The sequence below is a fragment of the Mytilus californianus genome, unplaced genomic scaffold (genome assembly GCF_021869535.1).
Source record: "Mytilus californianus isolate M0D057914Y unplaced genomic scaffold, xbMytCali1.0.p SCAF_2, whole genome shotgun sequence".
Taxonomy (NCBI): domain Eukaryota; kingdom Metazoa; phylum Mollusca; class Bivalvia; order Mytilida; family Mytilidae; genus Mytilus; species Mytilus californianus.
Window position 1 is genome coordinate 124,601,407 of NW_026262668.1, and position 15,990 is coordinate 124,617,396.

At 32.4% G+C, this 15,990-nt stretch overlaps 1 protein-coding gene across 8 annotated transcripts in view; it reads right to left on the reverse strand.

Moving 5' to 3' along the window:
* The window catches only part of LOC127730904 (integrin alpha pat-2-like), a 61,737-nt gene that overhangs the window by 28,107 nt on the left and 17,640 nt on the right, over window positions 1-15,990 (reverse strand). For all 8 annotated transcript variants that reach the window (XR_007995363.1, XM_052239517.1, XM_052239515.1 and 5 more), the window contains 7 exons: window positions 15,483-15,548; window positions 14,492-14,665; window positions 11,207-11,312; window positions 8,997-9,185; window positions 7,204-7,392; window positions 4,823-4,983; window positions 2,300-2,464 (listed from right to left, as the gene is read on the reverse strand). Coding sequence is in view for 7 of the 8 variants with exons in the window: in XM_052239517.1 (XP_052095477.1) it covers window positions 2,300-2,464; window positions 4,823-4,983; window positions 7,204-7,392; window positions 8,997-9,185; window positions 11,207-11,312; window positions 14,492-14,665; window positions 15,483-15,548 (1,050 nt within the window). In the remaining variant the exon portion in view is untranslated. The remainder of the gene's footprint in view (window positions 1-2,299; window positions 2,465-4,822; window positions 4,984-7,203; window positions 7,393-8,996; window positions 9,186-11,206; window positions 11,313-14,491; window positions 14,666-15,482; window positions 15,549-15,990) is intronic.

A 15,990-nucleotide genomic window follows, 5' to 3' on the forward strand; every position in this document is an offset into this window, starting at 1 on the left:
TTATGAAATAAGAATTCATAATAACTTACAAGCATCAAAACATGCTCTTTCTATAGTTTGTTAAGACAGGGTTGCAATTTGTTCTACCAAGGAGTTTTCTCCTCTTGCAAACATTTTCCAAAATTGGAAAGAATGTTTGGAAATTTGAAAATGGATTAACACTCTTCCTGTATGTTAGAAGCCCATGTTGAAAAAAAGAACGATTTTTGCATACATTCATATTATGTTCAATACGTAAATAGTAGCAATAGTAATTGCATCTTTGTATATCCTATATGAAGTTTGTCAATAGTCTGAAATACAGTAGCAATAGTAATTTGCATCTTTTTATATCCTGTAGTTTAACTTTTCAGAGATTTAATAAAACTTAATAAGTATAACAATAGGTTATAAAGATAAAGAGTATTTGTATAATCAATTAATGAATAATCATACATGAAATCAATTAGTTATTTGTGTTATTTAATTTTTACAAAGTATTCATGAGTATCAAATACTTAAGTTTAGTTGGTCTGTTTATTATAGCATATACATGTATAATGTGTTAGAATCCCAAAATAACAGTCTAACCACTTTTTAATAGCATTTTGAGATAATTTAGCTAATCCAAGCCTTTCACATGCAATTATTTCTGAATTATTTACTCGAAATGTCTGAATATCTAATCAGGACCATAACAAACTTTGAGAAATGACGGACCAAGATTGAGATGACAGACCAAGATAGAGATGACAGACCAAGATAGAGATGACAGACCGAGATTGAGATGACAGACCAAAATAGAAATGACAGACCAAGATACAGATGACAGACCAAGATAGAAATGACAGACCAAGATTGAGATGACAGATAGACAGCCTAACAGATCAGTATACCCGCTGCACCTTATTAACGAGGGGAATTTAATAAATAAAAAAGTATCATGTCTTTTCAAGATCATTTGATTGTATAACAGGTCAGACTGACATTATGGTTCCTTAAATAACATTCAAAATATTAGCAAGTCACCTGACAATCATAAATACTCTTCTGCTTTTTAGAAATATCATGTGGCGATTGTTGTCTTAATCATTTTTTTTCTGTTTCAAATAGTTAAGTCTCATATATGTTTTATCAGGTTATACATTGTTACTTTTGTAAGTTTTTTTCATGTCCCCAATGCTCCATATATTTCCCTATCATGCATTCAAACTTACTATGCTTTTTAAAAGAAATGTAGTTTCAATCCTCTGAAACATTAAAATTTTCAAAAAAACATATTCAGCAATATTATTTAACAAAATATATGTATCTACATGTGAAGACATGTGTCCTTACTTCCATAATATCACCTTCGTAAGAAGCTAAATACTAAGCCTTCAAATACATATTATCAACACAGCTTTTCAAGGTATTTAAATATTAGCAAAAATGCAGATATATCTATAAAATCAACATGCAAATAAGTTTATTTTTGGGGAGTTTTCATGGTCATTTATTAGAGTTATGTGTAAAAAGAGGTTAGGACAACAAGAAAGCATGATGATTTATCAGCAGTGAATAATTATTTTACAAAGTTATAAGGGTACAACTTGACAACATATAAAGTTCTTCTTCCTCCACATTTTGAGACTACCTTAATATTTGAAAAAATTCGTAAGAGTTCCGCGGAACCCAGTGTCTCGCCTACTTTTGCTGTTAATTGCAGGCTCAGTAAAAATGAGGAAAAAAATTAATACAAATATTCCTCTATATACTATCTTTTGATTGTAAGTAGCTTCTGTTCAAGTTTGGTAAAAATCCAGGATAGTTTATGAATCTAATAAATGTTTTAAAAACTTAAACTGCAGACTGTATGTAATGTTAACTGGAAGAAAAACTGAGTCCATTTATAAGTAAAATACGGAAAAAATGGAATTTTTTTTTTACAAAATTTACTTTTGAATATTATCTTATGATCATAAACAAGCTTCTGTCCAAGTTTGGTAGAAAACGAGGATAGTTTAAGAAAGTTATTAAAATTTCAAAAACTTTAACAACAGAGTGAATATTTGTGGACGCAGGCGACGACGACAACAACGACGACGAAATGTAGGATCGCTATGTCTCGCTTTTTCGACAAAAGTCGAAGGCTCGACAAAAAGCAAGAAAATGGTATGCTAAATTCTCAATAGAAATATATTGAAATTATTTTTCACAAAACTGTTATTTATTTATTTTCTGTTAATCATCTTATCATTTGATTGCACAATTTTAACATTCAAACCAAATATGACATAAATAAGTACACTATGTTACCTTCACAGGTAAAATCTCCTACCTTTTCTGTGAAGAAATCTGCATCAGGAACTTGCCTCTTGGCATCAAACGCACTGATAACTGGACAGGGACTTATAGAACAATTCAAACCTGTTCCTGATTGGTGCTTAATGGCATATTTAACAACAAAGGTCACTGGGGTCACGATATCTTTTACTCTATATTTCTAAAAGTAACAAACATTAAATGTCAATTTTAACTAAAAACATTCTGCACAATAACAAGTTTTATTTGTTAAAAAATATAATATATGTGTCCATGGGACACAGATGCCTCCACTTTTAAATATGCAAGACTCAATGTACTAATTAAAACATACTGACGTTATGTTTTCTTTGAAACTTAATGGGTTTTTTTTCTGTATGCTGTTATTACATATTGCTCGATGGATTGAGTGCTCTCATTCTTCAATAACATATAGAAATGGGGTAACTGGAGAAAGGTGAAAGTGAGGCAACCCTCATTTGAACTCGATCTGTGTTTGGTGGTAAAAAGCATTGTGTACAAGTTTCATAACATTTGGTTGGGGCAAATTAAAGTTAGAATGCGGAATGGTAAATTCGCTTATTTTTCCATTTATAAAGGGACATAACTCATGAATGGTGAAAGTGATGCCACCAAAATTCATGTATGTTTCAGAACATTTGGTTGTAGTAAAGTAAAGTAAGAGTGGGGAAACTGCCAATTCAGCATTTTTTCCATTTATAAAGGGACATAACTCAAGAATGGTAAAAGTGACACAACCCAATTTCAAACTTGACCTGCTTTTGGTAGTAATAAGCATTGTTTATAAGTTTCATAATATTTGGTCAAGGCAAACTAAAGTTGGGGAATGGAAACCTATTTTTGGATGTATGTATATATGGAAGGGCAAGGGTAACCCTTAATGCTCCGCCGCCATAGCAGGGACATAAAAAGAAATTGATCAAGCCCTGAAATTCCAATATAAATGAATAAACAGCTATACAAGAAGTGCAAGATATTCTATTTGCATCCATAATGAAATTGCATGGGAAAACAGTCCCATAACTCTGGAATAGCAAATCCAAAAATCAGGGTAAACTTTGAAGTAAATGAATGAAAGCAATCTCAAGCTAGTGTGCTATATGTGAAAAATTGCCTCATATCTGACTGTTTACATTCCGTAATTCTGAAAAGACAACTCAGGAATTTTTGAAATAGAAAATTAACTTACTTTACCAATCCCAGCACCAGATATATGAATAAATGCCTAGTCTTTGATGTTTTAGTCTCATAACAATGGAATTACTAATCTGATAAAAGAACAGAGTTCCTATGTCCCCTGCGTTGCACATATTTTATCTATCTAAAGTACAAGGGCAATAACTAAAAAAGCACTTTTTTTTGTTCTTTAAAACTTTTTATTAATATCATAAGAGAAATGAAGGCTTCAGAGCAAATGAATGTGATTTCTATTATAATCTATATTTCTAAGGACCATAACTCGTTAAAAATATTTTATCAGAACTTATTTTCGAAAGTGTCAAAGACATTGCTGATATAAACCTATGAAATAAGTTTCATAAAATTCTGATAAGAATTGAACACATGAAAGCAATAACATTGCAATTTTCCATATAATCAATATTTTCAAAGGCATAACTCTTTTAAAAATAATTGATCAACACTGATTTTTGAACTCTTCAAGTACATTGATGATATAAACCTATAACATAAATTTCATAAAACTCTGGCAAGAATTGTACACATTAGAGTGCTCATAAGGCAATTTTCCATATAATTTTAATATTTCCAAGGGGCATAACTCTTTTAAAAACGATTGATCGACACTGATTTTCCATTTCGTCCAAGACATTGCTAATATGAACCTATGATATATGTTTCATAAAAATCTGGCAAGAATTGAACACAGGAGAGCACTAACGATGCAATTTTCCATAAAATTAATGTTTCCAAGGGGCATAACTCTTTTAAAATTAATTGATAAGCACTGATTTTTGAACTTGTTAAGACATTGCTGATATAAACGTATGATATAAGTTTCATAAAATTCTGGCAAGAATTGAACACATGAGAGCGCTAACGTTGCAACTTTCCATAAAATTAATGTGTCCAAGGGGCACAACTCTTTTAAAAATACTTGACCGACATTGATTTTCGAACTCGTCCAAGAAATTGCTGATATAAACCTAACTTTCATAAAAATCTGGCAAGAATTGTACATGTGCGCTAACAAGACTGGACGGAGGCCCGGTATTTCCATGTCCCCCGCAACGGGTTACATGGAGGATTAAAATCTTCCATATTGAAATGCAGCTAGTCTTACATTGTGGTAAAGTTTGGAATGCATTCTGGAGTTACAGTAAGATATGCAAAGACAGATAGATGATCAAATGGATAGACACACAAAAGGACAACAGTTTACGATCTTACAGAGTCAAGACTAACTTAAGCAAATTCACAAAGGGGCTAGAAACTGACTTGATAATAAAACAATATAATATTAGAATGTATAAAGTGATTTTTAATACATTGATATTACCTGTACTACAACTGTATAATTAGTAGAACATTGTGGTATTTCATAGCCTCTGATGACCTTCTTGTCTCCTGCCACAGTGTAACTCCCATCTTCTGCTAGAATCCTTTCTTGTATTCCTTGTTGAGTCATACTATTATCAATAAAAACAGTGTAGTTCACAACTGTAAAAATAAATGGAGAATCAAATATTAAATATTCATAAATATTGCTGAGCTTAAATGCAATTACACTTAAAAATTAAAACTGAAAATAATGCAGAAAAATTTATAAAAAAATATAAAAGTACCAGATTGTATGTGTCAATGCTATTGACAAAAGTGTATGTCCATATATCAGTACCAGTTTATATGTGTCAATGCTATCGACAAACGTGTATGTCCATATATAAGTACCAGTTTGTATGTGTCAATGCTATTGACAAAAGTGTATGTCCATATATAACTAGCGGTTTGAATGTGTCAATGCTATCGACAAAAGTGTATGTCCATATATCAGTACCAGTTTGTATGTGTCAATGCTATCGACAAAAGTGTATGTCCATATTTAAGTACCAGTTTGTATGTGTCAATGCTATCGACAAAAGTGTATGTCCGTATATTAGTACCAGTTTGAATGTGTCAATGCTTTTGACAAAAGTGTATGTCCATATATAAGTACCGATTTGTATGCGTCAATGCTATTGACAAAAGTGTATGCCCATATATAACTACCAGTTTGTATGTGTCAATGCTATTGACAAATGTGTTTGTCCATATATAAGTACCAGTTTGAATGTGTCAATGCTATTGACAAAAGTGTATGTCCATATATAACTACCAGTTTGTATGTGTCAATGCTATTGACAAATGTGTTTGTCCATATATAAGTACCAGTTTGAATGTGTCAATGCTATTGACAAAAGTGTATGTCCATATATCAGTACCAGTTATATGTGTCAATGCTATCGACAAAAGTGTATGTCCATATATAAGTACCAGTTTGTATGTGTCAATGCTATTGACAAAAGTGTATGTCCATATATAACTAGCGGTTTGAATGTGTCAATGCTATCGACAAAAGTGTATGTCCATATATCAGTACCAGTTTGTATGTGTCAATGCTATCGACAAAAGTGTATGTCCATATTTAAGTACCAGTTTGTATGTGTCAATGCTATCGACAAAAGTGTATGTCCGTATATTAGTACCAGTTTGAATGTGTCAATGCTTTTGACAAAAGTGTATGTCCATATATAAGTACCGATTTGTATGCGTCAATGCTATTGACAAAAGTGTATGCCCATATATAACTACCAGTTTGTATGTGTCAATGCTATTGACAAATGTGTTTGTCCATATATAAGTACCAGTTTGAATGTGTCAATGCTATTGACAAAAGTGTATGTCCATATATAACTACCAGTTTGTATGTGTCAATGCTATTGACAAAAGTGTATGTCCATATATAACTACCGGTTTGTATGCGTCAATGCCATTGACAAAAGTGTATGTCCATATTAACTACCGGTTTGTAAGTGTCAATGCTATTGACAAAAGTGTATGTCCATATATAACTACCAGTTTGTATGCATCAATGCTATTGACAAAAGTGTATGTCCATATATCAGTACCAGTTTGTATGTGTCAATGCTATTGACAAAAGTGTATGTCCATATATAACTACCGGTTTGTTTGTGTCAATGCTATTGACAAAAGTGTATGTCCATATATAACTACCGGTTTGTATGCGTCAATGCTATTGACAAAAGTGTATGTCCATATATAACTACCGGTTTGTATGTGTCAATGCTATTGACAAATTGATGTCCATATATAACTACCAGTTTGTTTGCGTCAATGCTATTGACAAAAGTGTATGTCCATATATCAGTACCAGTTTGTATGTGTCAATGCTTTTGACAAAAGTGTATGTCCATATATCAGTACCAGTTTGTATGCGTCAATACTATTGACAAAAGTGTATGACCATATATCAGTACCAGTTTGTATGCGTCAATGCTATTGACAAAAGTGTATGTCCATATATAAGTACCGGTTTGTATGCTTCAATGCTATTGACAAAAGTGTATGTCCATATATAACTACCAGTTTGTATGTGTCAATGCTATTGACAAAAGAGCATTGAAAAAAGTGTAGGTCCATATATAACTACCGGTTTGTATGCGTCAATACTATTGACAAAAGTGTATGTCCATATATAACTACCAGTTTGTTTGCGTCAATGCTATTGACAAAAGTGTATTTTCATATATAAGTACCAGACTGTATGTGTCAATACTGTTGAAAAATGAGTGTGTCCATATATAAGTACAAGATTGTATGTGTCAACAACAAAAAGATGGACAATGTCATAATAATGAAGATAGACAGTTACAAACTTACTGACATCTGGTGGTGAATTTTTATCTCCTGTATATTTGAAACAGACTTGGATGGCAAACCTCTCATCATCATCTTGTATGACATTAACTGGATTAACAAGACTAGTTTTGAGACTTACTTCCATAGATATAGTGGGATTAGATTTTAACATGACAACACTACCAGATCCAGGAGCTCCAATAACCAGATCTTAAATATAAAACACAACATACTTAAATTTAAAACATAACACACTTAAATATAAACAAGAGGCTCTCAAGAGCCTGAATCGCTCACCAGTATTTCAGAGGAGAAGATTTTTAAATGTTAGCAAACTTGATGAACAAATTGTGTAAAATGTCTGTAAAGGGCAATAACTCCTTAAGGGGTCAATTGACAATTATGGTCATATAAACTTTTTTGTAGATCTTACTTTGCTGAACATTATTGCTGCTTACAGTTTATATATATCTATAATAATATTCAAAATAATAACAAAAAACTGCAAAATTTTGTTAAAACTACCAATTCAATGGCAGCAACCCAACAATGGGTTGTTCGATTTGTATAAAAATTTCATAGCTGATAGATCTTGAGTTTTTGAGATATAAGCCAAAAACTGCATTTGACCCCTATGTTCTATTTTTAGCCATGGCGGCCATGTTTGTCGATGGATCAAAACTTCGGATACAATTTATAAACTAGATACCCTAAGGAAAGGTATTTGGCACAGTAGTTTCAGAGGAGAAGATTTTTGAAATAGTTTATGACGACGACGACAGACGACGACGGACGCCAAGTGATGGCATAAGCTCACATGGGGCCCTTCGGGCCCCGATGAGCTAAAAACATAACATACTTTTTAAAAATATAAAACATAACATATCACCTATATTCAAAGTCTTTCTGCATGATCTCTGCATGAAAATATAACTAATGAACAGGAAATTTGTACTGCACTATTGAAATTTAAGTCGAAACAAAGTTGAAATCATTTAAAAACATGACTGTGTATGACGTCTTTACACTAAATCCATTGGATGTGCTCTGATTGATACTTTAGTCTGGCAGAACAGGATTTATCTATTAGTTGTAATTGGCTTTGAAATAGCTTTCAGTAACTGATCTCTTATTTCAGTGCTTTGCATCTATTTTTTTATGTCTTGTACCAATCTTTTGAGTTAAGCCAAATCCAACTGATGTTAAAGTTTGTTCTTATGTTGTGCTGTTACACCACTGTCCCTGGTTATGGGAGGGTTGAGTGCTTACAAGCATGTTTCACCCCGCCACATTCTACATGTGCCTGTAGTACAGTGGTTGTAGTTTGTTCATGTTGTTCATATTTGTTTTCATAAATTGGTCTGTTATAAATTTGGCTGTTAGTATTATTATTTGAATGGTTTCACATTTTTCATGTCAAGGCCTTTTATAGCCGACTATACAGTTTGAGTTTTGCTCATTGTTGACAGCCATACGGTGGCCTATAATTGCTAACTTCCACATTTATACTCTGGTCAATAGTTGTCTCATTGGAAATCATACCACATATCCTCATTTTTATATGACGTTTCACTCTAAGCATTTAATGGATGAATTCAGAATTTCCAAGACTTTTGTTGTACATTGTATCTGGTTTGTATCTGGTTTGGCTTAAAAAGTTGGAGTAACGTAACGATTCAAATGTATTAATAAAAATTTAGATAATATAAATATTATTCCTTTGCAACAAAATTATGTCTTCGTCCTTTTAAAATTGTTTCGACACAAGACACAGTTAATCTATGGATATATATTGTGCAGGTTTCTTGACTAACCATTGTATAAGTTATTATCCACATCCATTTTAAATTGCGACAAATACATTCCAAACTGTTTCAGGTTGCTGCCAATTGAACTAGCCTTTATTATCTGTGATGGTCGATGCCAAAATTTCCCTTCATAACCATTAAAGACATATATAGCACCTTTCCCATCCTCTTCGAATGGAGCTCCTATGGCAATGTCTATAAAAGTAAACAGATATATCGTATAGCAGGTTATTTTCACTTATTTTGGCAGATGAATAAAAATTGTGAAAATAAATTCACCTTCACCGAAAATTTATGCATACGTTCAGTACTTTCTAATAGCTGAAGCCTTTTGTGAACGATTTATTTGTTCTGGTTGGCAGGTCCTTTAGTCTCAAATAATATAAGAGTGTAATTACTTAGTATTTTACCCTTATTAATTAGCGACAAATTATGTAAGGGTTGCAAGTCACTATTGCTAATTTTATAACCTAATTAGTACATCAAAGGTTCAGCAAATTTTTTAACTAATCAACCGTTACTTTTACAAGAAGTTTGTACACCTGTGACAAATATCTAGAAGTTAACAGTATTCTTTTGATTAATTGTATCAGATTATAATCAACAAATAAGATGTCATTCAGGTAAAAAAAATCATTTAACCATAACAATGGACACTTGGATGATTATCTTAAAGACGAAGTTCCGCTAGCAAAAATGTCACGAGACAAGTAAATTTGAGACTTTTGTAAATATTTGACAATTCAAAACATGTGTTTTACCTCAAATATTGTTTTTCCTTATCCATATATAATTCTCTTTACTATTTACTATTAATTATTTCTTATATTTGTACTGAACTAAAGCTAAGATATGTTTCATTGTTTCTTCCTGTCAATTTTTACAACTTTTTAACTCTTTTTAGTGTCCGCCAAGATATTTAGTTGGGAATTAAGAATCCACCAAAATAAAAATCGCCAAAATTTTTCGTATACTTTGTAGTCCCTAAATCGCAAAATTTTACACCCGCGAAAAAAACACGCTATACAGTAATAGTCAAATGTTCATTTGAATTCCTATACCAGTAACTAAAACATAAAAAATATCATAGTCAAAAGCTCATATTAGGCTCCAATACCAGGATCTAAAAAAATCAATGCTAATATACAACAGAGTAAATAAAGTTATACATTGAGATCGAAGCTAGTCCATCAATCTACCTATCAAAATCACAGTAAATAAAGTTATACATTGAGATCGAAGCTAGTCCATCAATCTACCTATCAAAATCACAGTAAATAAAGTTATACATTGAGATCGAAGCTAGTCCATCAATCTACCTATCAAAATCACAGTAAATAAAGTTATACATTGAGATCGAAGCTATTCCATCAATCTACCTATCAAAATCACCTATGGAGTTCAAAAACCAGTTCGGAATTTTATGTGTATTAAAACAGCAAAAGCATCATAATACTGTGGATAAACTATTATTTGTGGGAAACCAATTTACGTGGATTTTGTGAGTATATGTGAACCATGAATTTAAATGTTCAACAAAGTACACATTTTAAATAGGTTTATATGAAGACTTAAAACCACTAAATCAAATATCCTCAAAAATAAATAAATCCACAGTACTGTAAATATGGATATTTTCACAACTTCAATGCATAAATCTTTTAAATGTAAAATTAAACCTTCACATCATTATTGTTGATTTGAGCAAAACAGTTACGTGGGGTATTTATTTTTGCACAATATAAAAATTCCACAATTACAACATATGAATGACACACTCCCCTGTCCACATTTATAACAGAATTCCATTGCAGAGTTATCCAGTAAATATAAAAATTGTTCTCTTTGCTCAGGATTGACCTCTTTTTCTGGAAAATCTATTTGGATAAATCATCATTTCTAATTTTATCATTTTATACATAGTTAAACTTTTTAGTGAAATTTAAGCTTACAAAATGAAGTACTGGCATTGATTTATGGACATGAGATCTTTTAAAATAGCTAGCTCTTATTGTTCCTTAGGAACAATCCTAATGTAAATGCATACATGAAGGGATAGAACTATTACAATGCTATATATGGATAAAAGATTGTTAAATATTATTTTAATTCTTAGACAATGTTATATTCCTACCTATTTCAGATAACATAACATTTATAAATTTATACATATTAATATAGATTTGTAATACCTACTCATTATATAAGTTATTTACCTAAAGCCCCGTCATTGTTGATATCTCCTGGACTACAAATGGCTGAACCAAATCTAGAATTCTTAGTGTTGGATCCACTCAGCTGTTGCAATTCTTTAAACATAGTCTGCAAATAGAGCCAATGGAATATAGATTTAACTACTTGCTCCCCAACAATTTACATGAAGGACAAGCAATCTTAAAGAGAATATACTTACTTTCTGAATTATATGCTGTCCTTTTTTTCGTTGTACAAGTGGTTATTCTGTTGGTAGTTGGACTGTGCATGTTTATCATTGTGTGATTTATTTTATGACATATGGTCGCCCCACCACATTGTGTGATTTACTTTATGACATATGGTCGCCCCACCAATTTGTGTGATTTACTTTATGACATATGGTCGCCCCAATACATTGTGTGATTTACTTTATGACATATGGTCGCCCCAACACATTGTGTGATTTACTTTATGACATATGGTCGCCCCAACACATTGTGTGATTTATTTTATGACATATGGTCGCCCCACCACATTGTGTGATTTACTTTATGACATATGGTCGCCCCAATACATTGTGTGATTTACTTTATGACATATGGTCGCCCCAACACATTGTGTGATTTACTTTATGACATATGGTCGCCCCACCACATTGTTTGATTTACTTTATGACATATGGTCGCCCCACCACATTGTGTGATTTACTTTATGACATATGGTCGCCCCAACACATTGTGTGATTTACTTTATGACATATGGTCGCCCCAACACATTGAATAACTGTACTTCGTTTTGTTTGTATTTTTTCTTATTTTATTTTTTGCAAGAGTCAATTGTTGATGCATATGGTCACTGTGATTTGTTGTACTGTCCACTATTAATATTTATAGAAATTCCTGATATTCTTTTGATATATGAACAGTCAGTACATCTTATGATTTATTTTGATTGATTGATTGATTGATTGATTGGTGTTTAACGCCACTTTCAACAATATTGTGCTATTTCGTGGCAGTCAGTTTTTATAGGTTGAGGAAGCCGTAGTGCTCAAAGAGGACCACTAACCATCAGTAGGAAACTGACAATCCTAGTCAATTACGACATGCCATGTGTGGGTTTTGACCTCACAACCTTAGTGTTGACAGGCTAGTGATACAGTAGTTCGACTACTTAGACCACTTGGCCAGTGAAGAAGCAAACTAGGCAATATTAGGAGTTTGACATGTTTTAATTAAATGCTCCGCTCGGGCGCAGCTTGATACGACCGCAGAGGTCGAACCCTGAACAGTTGGGGCAAGTATGGTCACAACATTCAAGCTTGATACAGCACTGAATTTGGATTGTAATTAAATATTTGACACAGCATAGGTTTCTCACACAGAATGAAAGTGGTCTAAGAACTTAAAAATTTTTAATTTACCTATTCAAACCATATCATTATTATTTGCTTTTATATATAAATCAGAAATAACCAATTTAAAATGGAAAATTTTAAAGAAAAAAAAGGAAAAAAAAATCCCCCCCCCCAATTTTTTTAACCCCCTTATGATTCATCACCCCCAAACTCAATCCCAGCTTTTCCTTTGTGGTATGGTACCTTGCAGTACAATTTCAGAGAGATCCATACACTTGAACACAAGTTATTGTCTGGAAACTAGAAAAATGCTTGTTTTTTGGCCCCTTTTTGGCCCCAAATTCCTAAACATTTAGGGCAATTCCCCCAAACTCAAACCCAGCTTTCCCTTTGTGATATGGAACCTTGCAGTAAAATTTCATAAAGATCCATACACTTACACACAAGTTATTGTCCTGAAACTAGAAAAATGCTTGTTTTTTTGCCCTTTTATGGCCCCTAATTACTAAAATTTTGAGGGAATTACCCCCAAAATCAATCCCAGCCTTCCCTTTGTGGTATGGTACCTTGCAGTATAATTTCAGAGAGATCCATACATTTGAACACAAGTTATTGTCTGGAAACTAGAAAAATGCTTATTTTTGGCCCCTTATCCCTAAACTTTTTGGGCAATTACCCCCAAACTCAATTCCAGCTTTCCCTTTGTGATATGGAACCTTGTAGTACAATTTCATAAAGATCCATACACTAACACACAGGTTATTGTCATGAAACTAGAAAAATGCTTGTTTTTTGCCCCTTTTTGGCCCCTAATTCCTAAAATTTGGAGACAATTAACCCCAAAATCAATCCCAGCATTCCCTTATTGATACAATGTCAGAGAGATCCATACACTTACACACAAGTTTTTGTCATGAAACTAGAAAAATGCTTGTTTTTTGCCCCTTTTTGGCCCCTAATTCCTAAAATTTGAAGGCAATTAACCCAAAAATCAATTCCAGCATTCCCTTTGTGATATGGAACCTTATGGTACAATGTCAGAGAGATCCATACACTTACACACAAGTTATGTTTGGAAGTTACAAAAATGCTTATTTTTGGCCCCTTTTTGGCCCCTAATTCCTTAACTGTACCATAACCCCCAAAATCAATCCCCACCTTCCTTTTGTGGTATTGAACCTTATGGTAAAATTTCATTGAGATCCATTCACTTAAACTAAAGTTAGAGTGCGAAAACTAATGTGTCTTCGGACGACGACTACGCCGCCTACGTCATACCAATATACAACGACGACGCCAACGTCATACCAATATACATAAAAAGTCTATGTGTTTACCAAATATATAGCTCCATAAGGGGGGACCCAGGCCCACTAACCCTCCCCACTAGAAAAATCAACAGGAATATGGTTAATTTATACCTGTTTCTTCACAGTTTAATAAGGTTCACCCAGACTTAGGTTGTCATTTGTTGCTGTAAATCATATTTATTTTTTGTTCATTGTTTTGTACACAAATCAGGCTGTTAGTTTTATTATATGAATCGTTTTACATTTGTCATTTCGGGACCTTTAATAGCTGACTATGCAGTATGGGTTTCGTCATTGTTGAAGGCCATGCAGTGACCTATAGTTGCTTACTTCTACGTCAATGGGTCTCTGGTGGAATATTATCTCATTGGCAATTAACCACATCTTATTTCTATATTAACATCAACCAATACTTATCAAATATTAAAACAGTTTGTAAAACAAAAGAAAAGCTATTGTTCAAATCATGAAAAGTTAAATACAATTTGATCAATCAGTTTTTCCTAATATAGATATTTCTAATATTTTCAACTACTATCATAACATAAAGCAGCTTTCTATCTTAAAAGGCTTCATGTGTGACATGCACCTTATACTGTACAGTATCTATGTGTAGGTATATATGTATCATAACTTACAGATGAACTATCATAACCATACACATAAACTTTTCCTTCATCCTCGTTGATATTATTTACGTCAATATTGATTTGTGAAAGGTTACCATAAAATGGTGCTCCAACAACCAGGACATCTCTGTTTGTATTACCTACATCAACAGCACAAAGCACACTCCCAAAATAACTTCCTGGCTGTAAAGTATTTTCAAGAATTATACAATTGTACATAAGTATGAGACAAACTGTAAAAAAAAAAAAACTAGCATGTATCTGTAAAGAATCTTTTTTTGGACTAATTTTTTTAATTTTTGCAACATCAACAAAAGCATGAAAAATGGCTACAGCAAAGCTTCTATTATACATATCAATATATAATACTCTTAATAAAATAAACATCCATGTGAAAATCAATTTTTTTTATTGTTAGCTATTGCTTAACTAGTAGTATTGGAACAAAACGTCTTTTGTCTTGAGCCTTGTTTATCTGAGAATGTTTTTACCATTAAGTGCATACAAAACAATTACAGGCGAGGTAATGAGGTTGCTAACATAAAACATTATTTTTTGGGACATCAAACTGTGACATATTGGGAAAAGATTACTTTTTAAACTGATTTTAATCATTAGCTTGAAAACCCAATACATGGACCCTTCTTTTTTCAAATGGCATTTGGCTCAATTATGTACAAATCTGACACCAATGAATTTTTTTTTAAATTCAATAAAAACATAGCAAAAAACCCTTGTTTTTTTTTTTTTTTAATTTAATTAAAATGAATTATTTCCAAAGAATTGTTACACAAAGTTAGAGCATACTTATGTTAAGAAGTTATTCCAAATGTTTTTGCAAAAATACACTAGTAGGTATCTTTTGTAACAAAAAATTACAGTGAGATCAAAACTGATTTATGATGATTTTAGCCATTTATCTCCATTTAATACAAATATTAGACAAACAAATGTTTATTATAAGAGATTACATATTATTTTATATGTCTGAATTTACTACCTCTTCTCCATTGACTATAGCTTGCACTTCATAGTGTGATGAATTTACCAACTTCACAATCTTTACCTGAAATATCCAAAAACAATTCTTGTAAATGCATTTAGATGACATACACAAATATTAATGATCCATCTTTTATTTCCTTGTCCAAGTTAGTGGTCATCCAGTTGGTAGCTCAGGACTTTGCAGATTTTTTATTGTCTGGCTTACTTTTACATTATATGGTCCAGTAGTCGGTTTCACAAAAAAACTTACGACTAAGATTGATCGTAAGTATACTGAATTGTTCATGACTTACGATCAATCTTAGTCGTAAGTATTTTTGTGAAACTGACTCGGTTTAAACCCAATATACCAAGTTAGGACATCTGGACCATGTGTAGAACATCTGGACCATGTGTAGGACATCTGGACCATGTGTAGGACATCTGGACCATGTGTTGTTTCTTATTAAGTATAAACTGAATCAGCTCGGACACAATTCACTTGCTGTAACCTTGACCTTCAA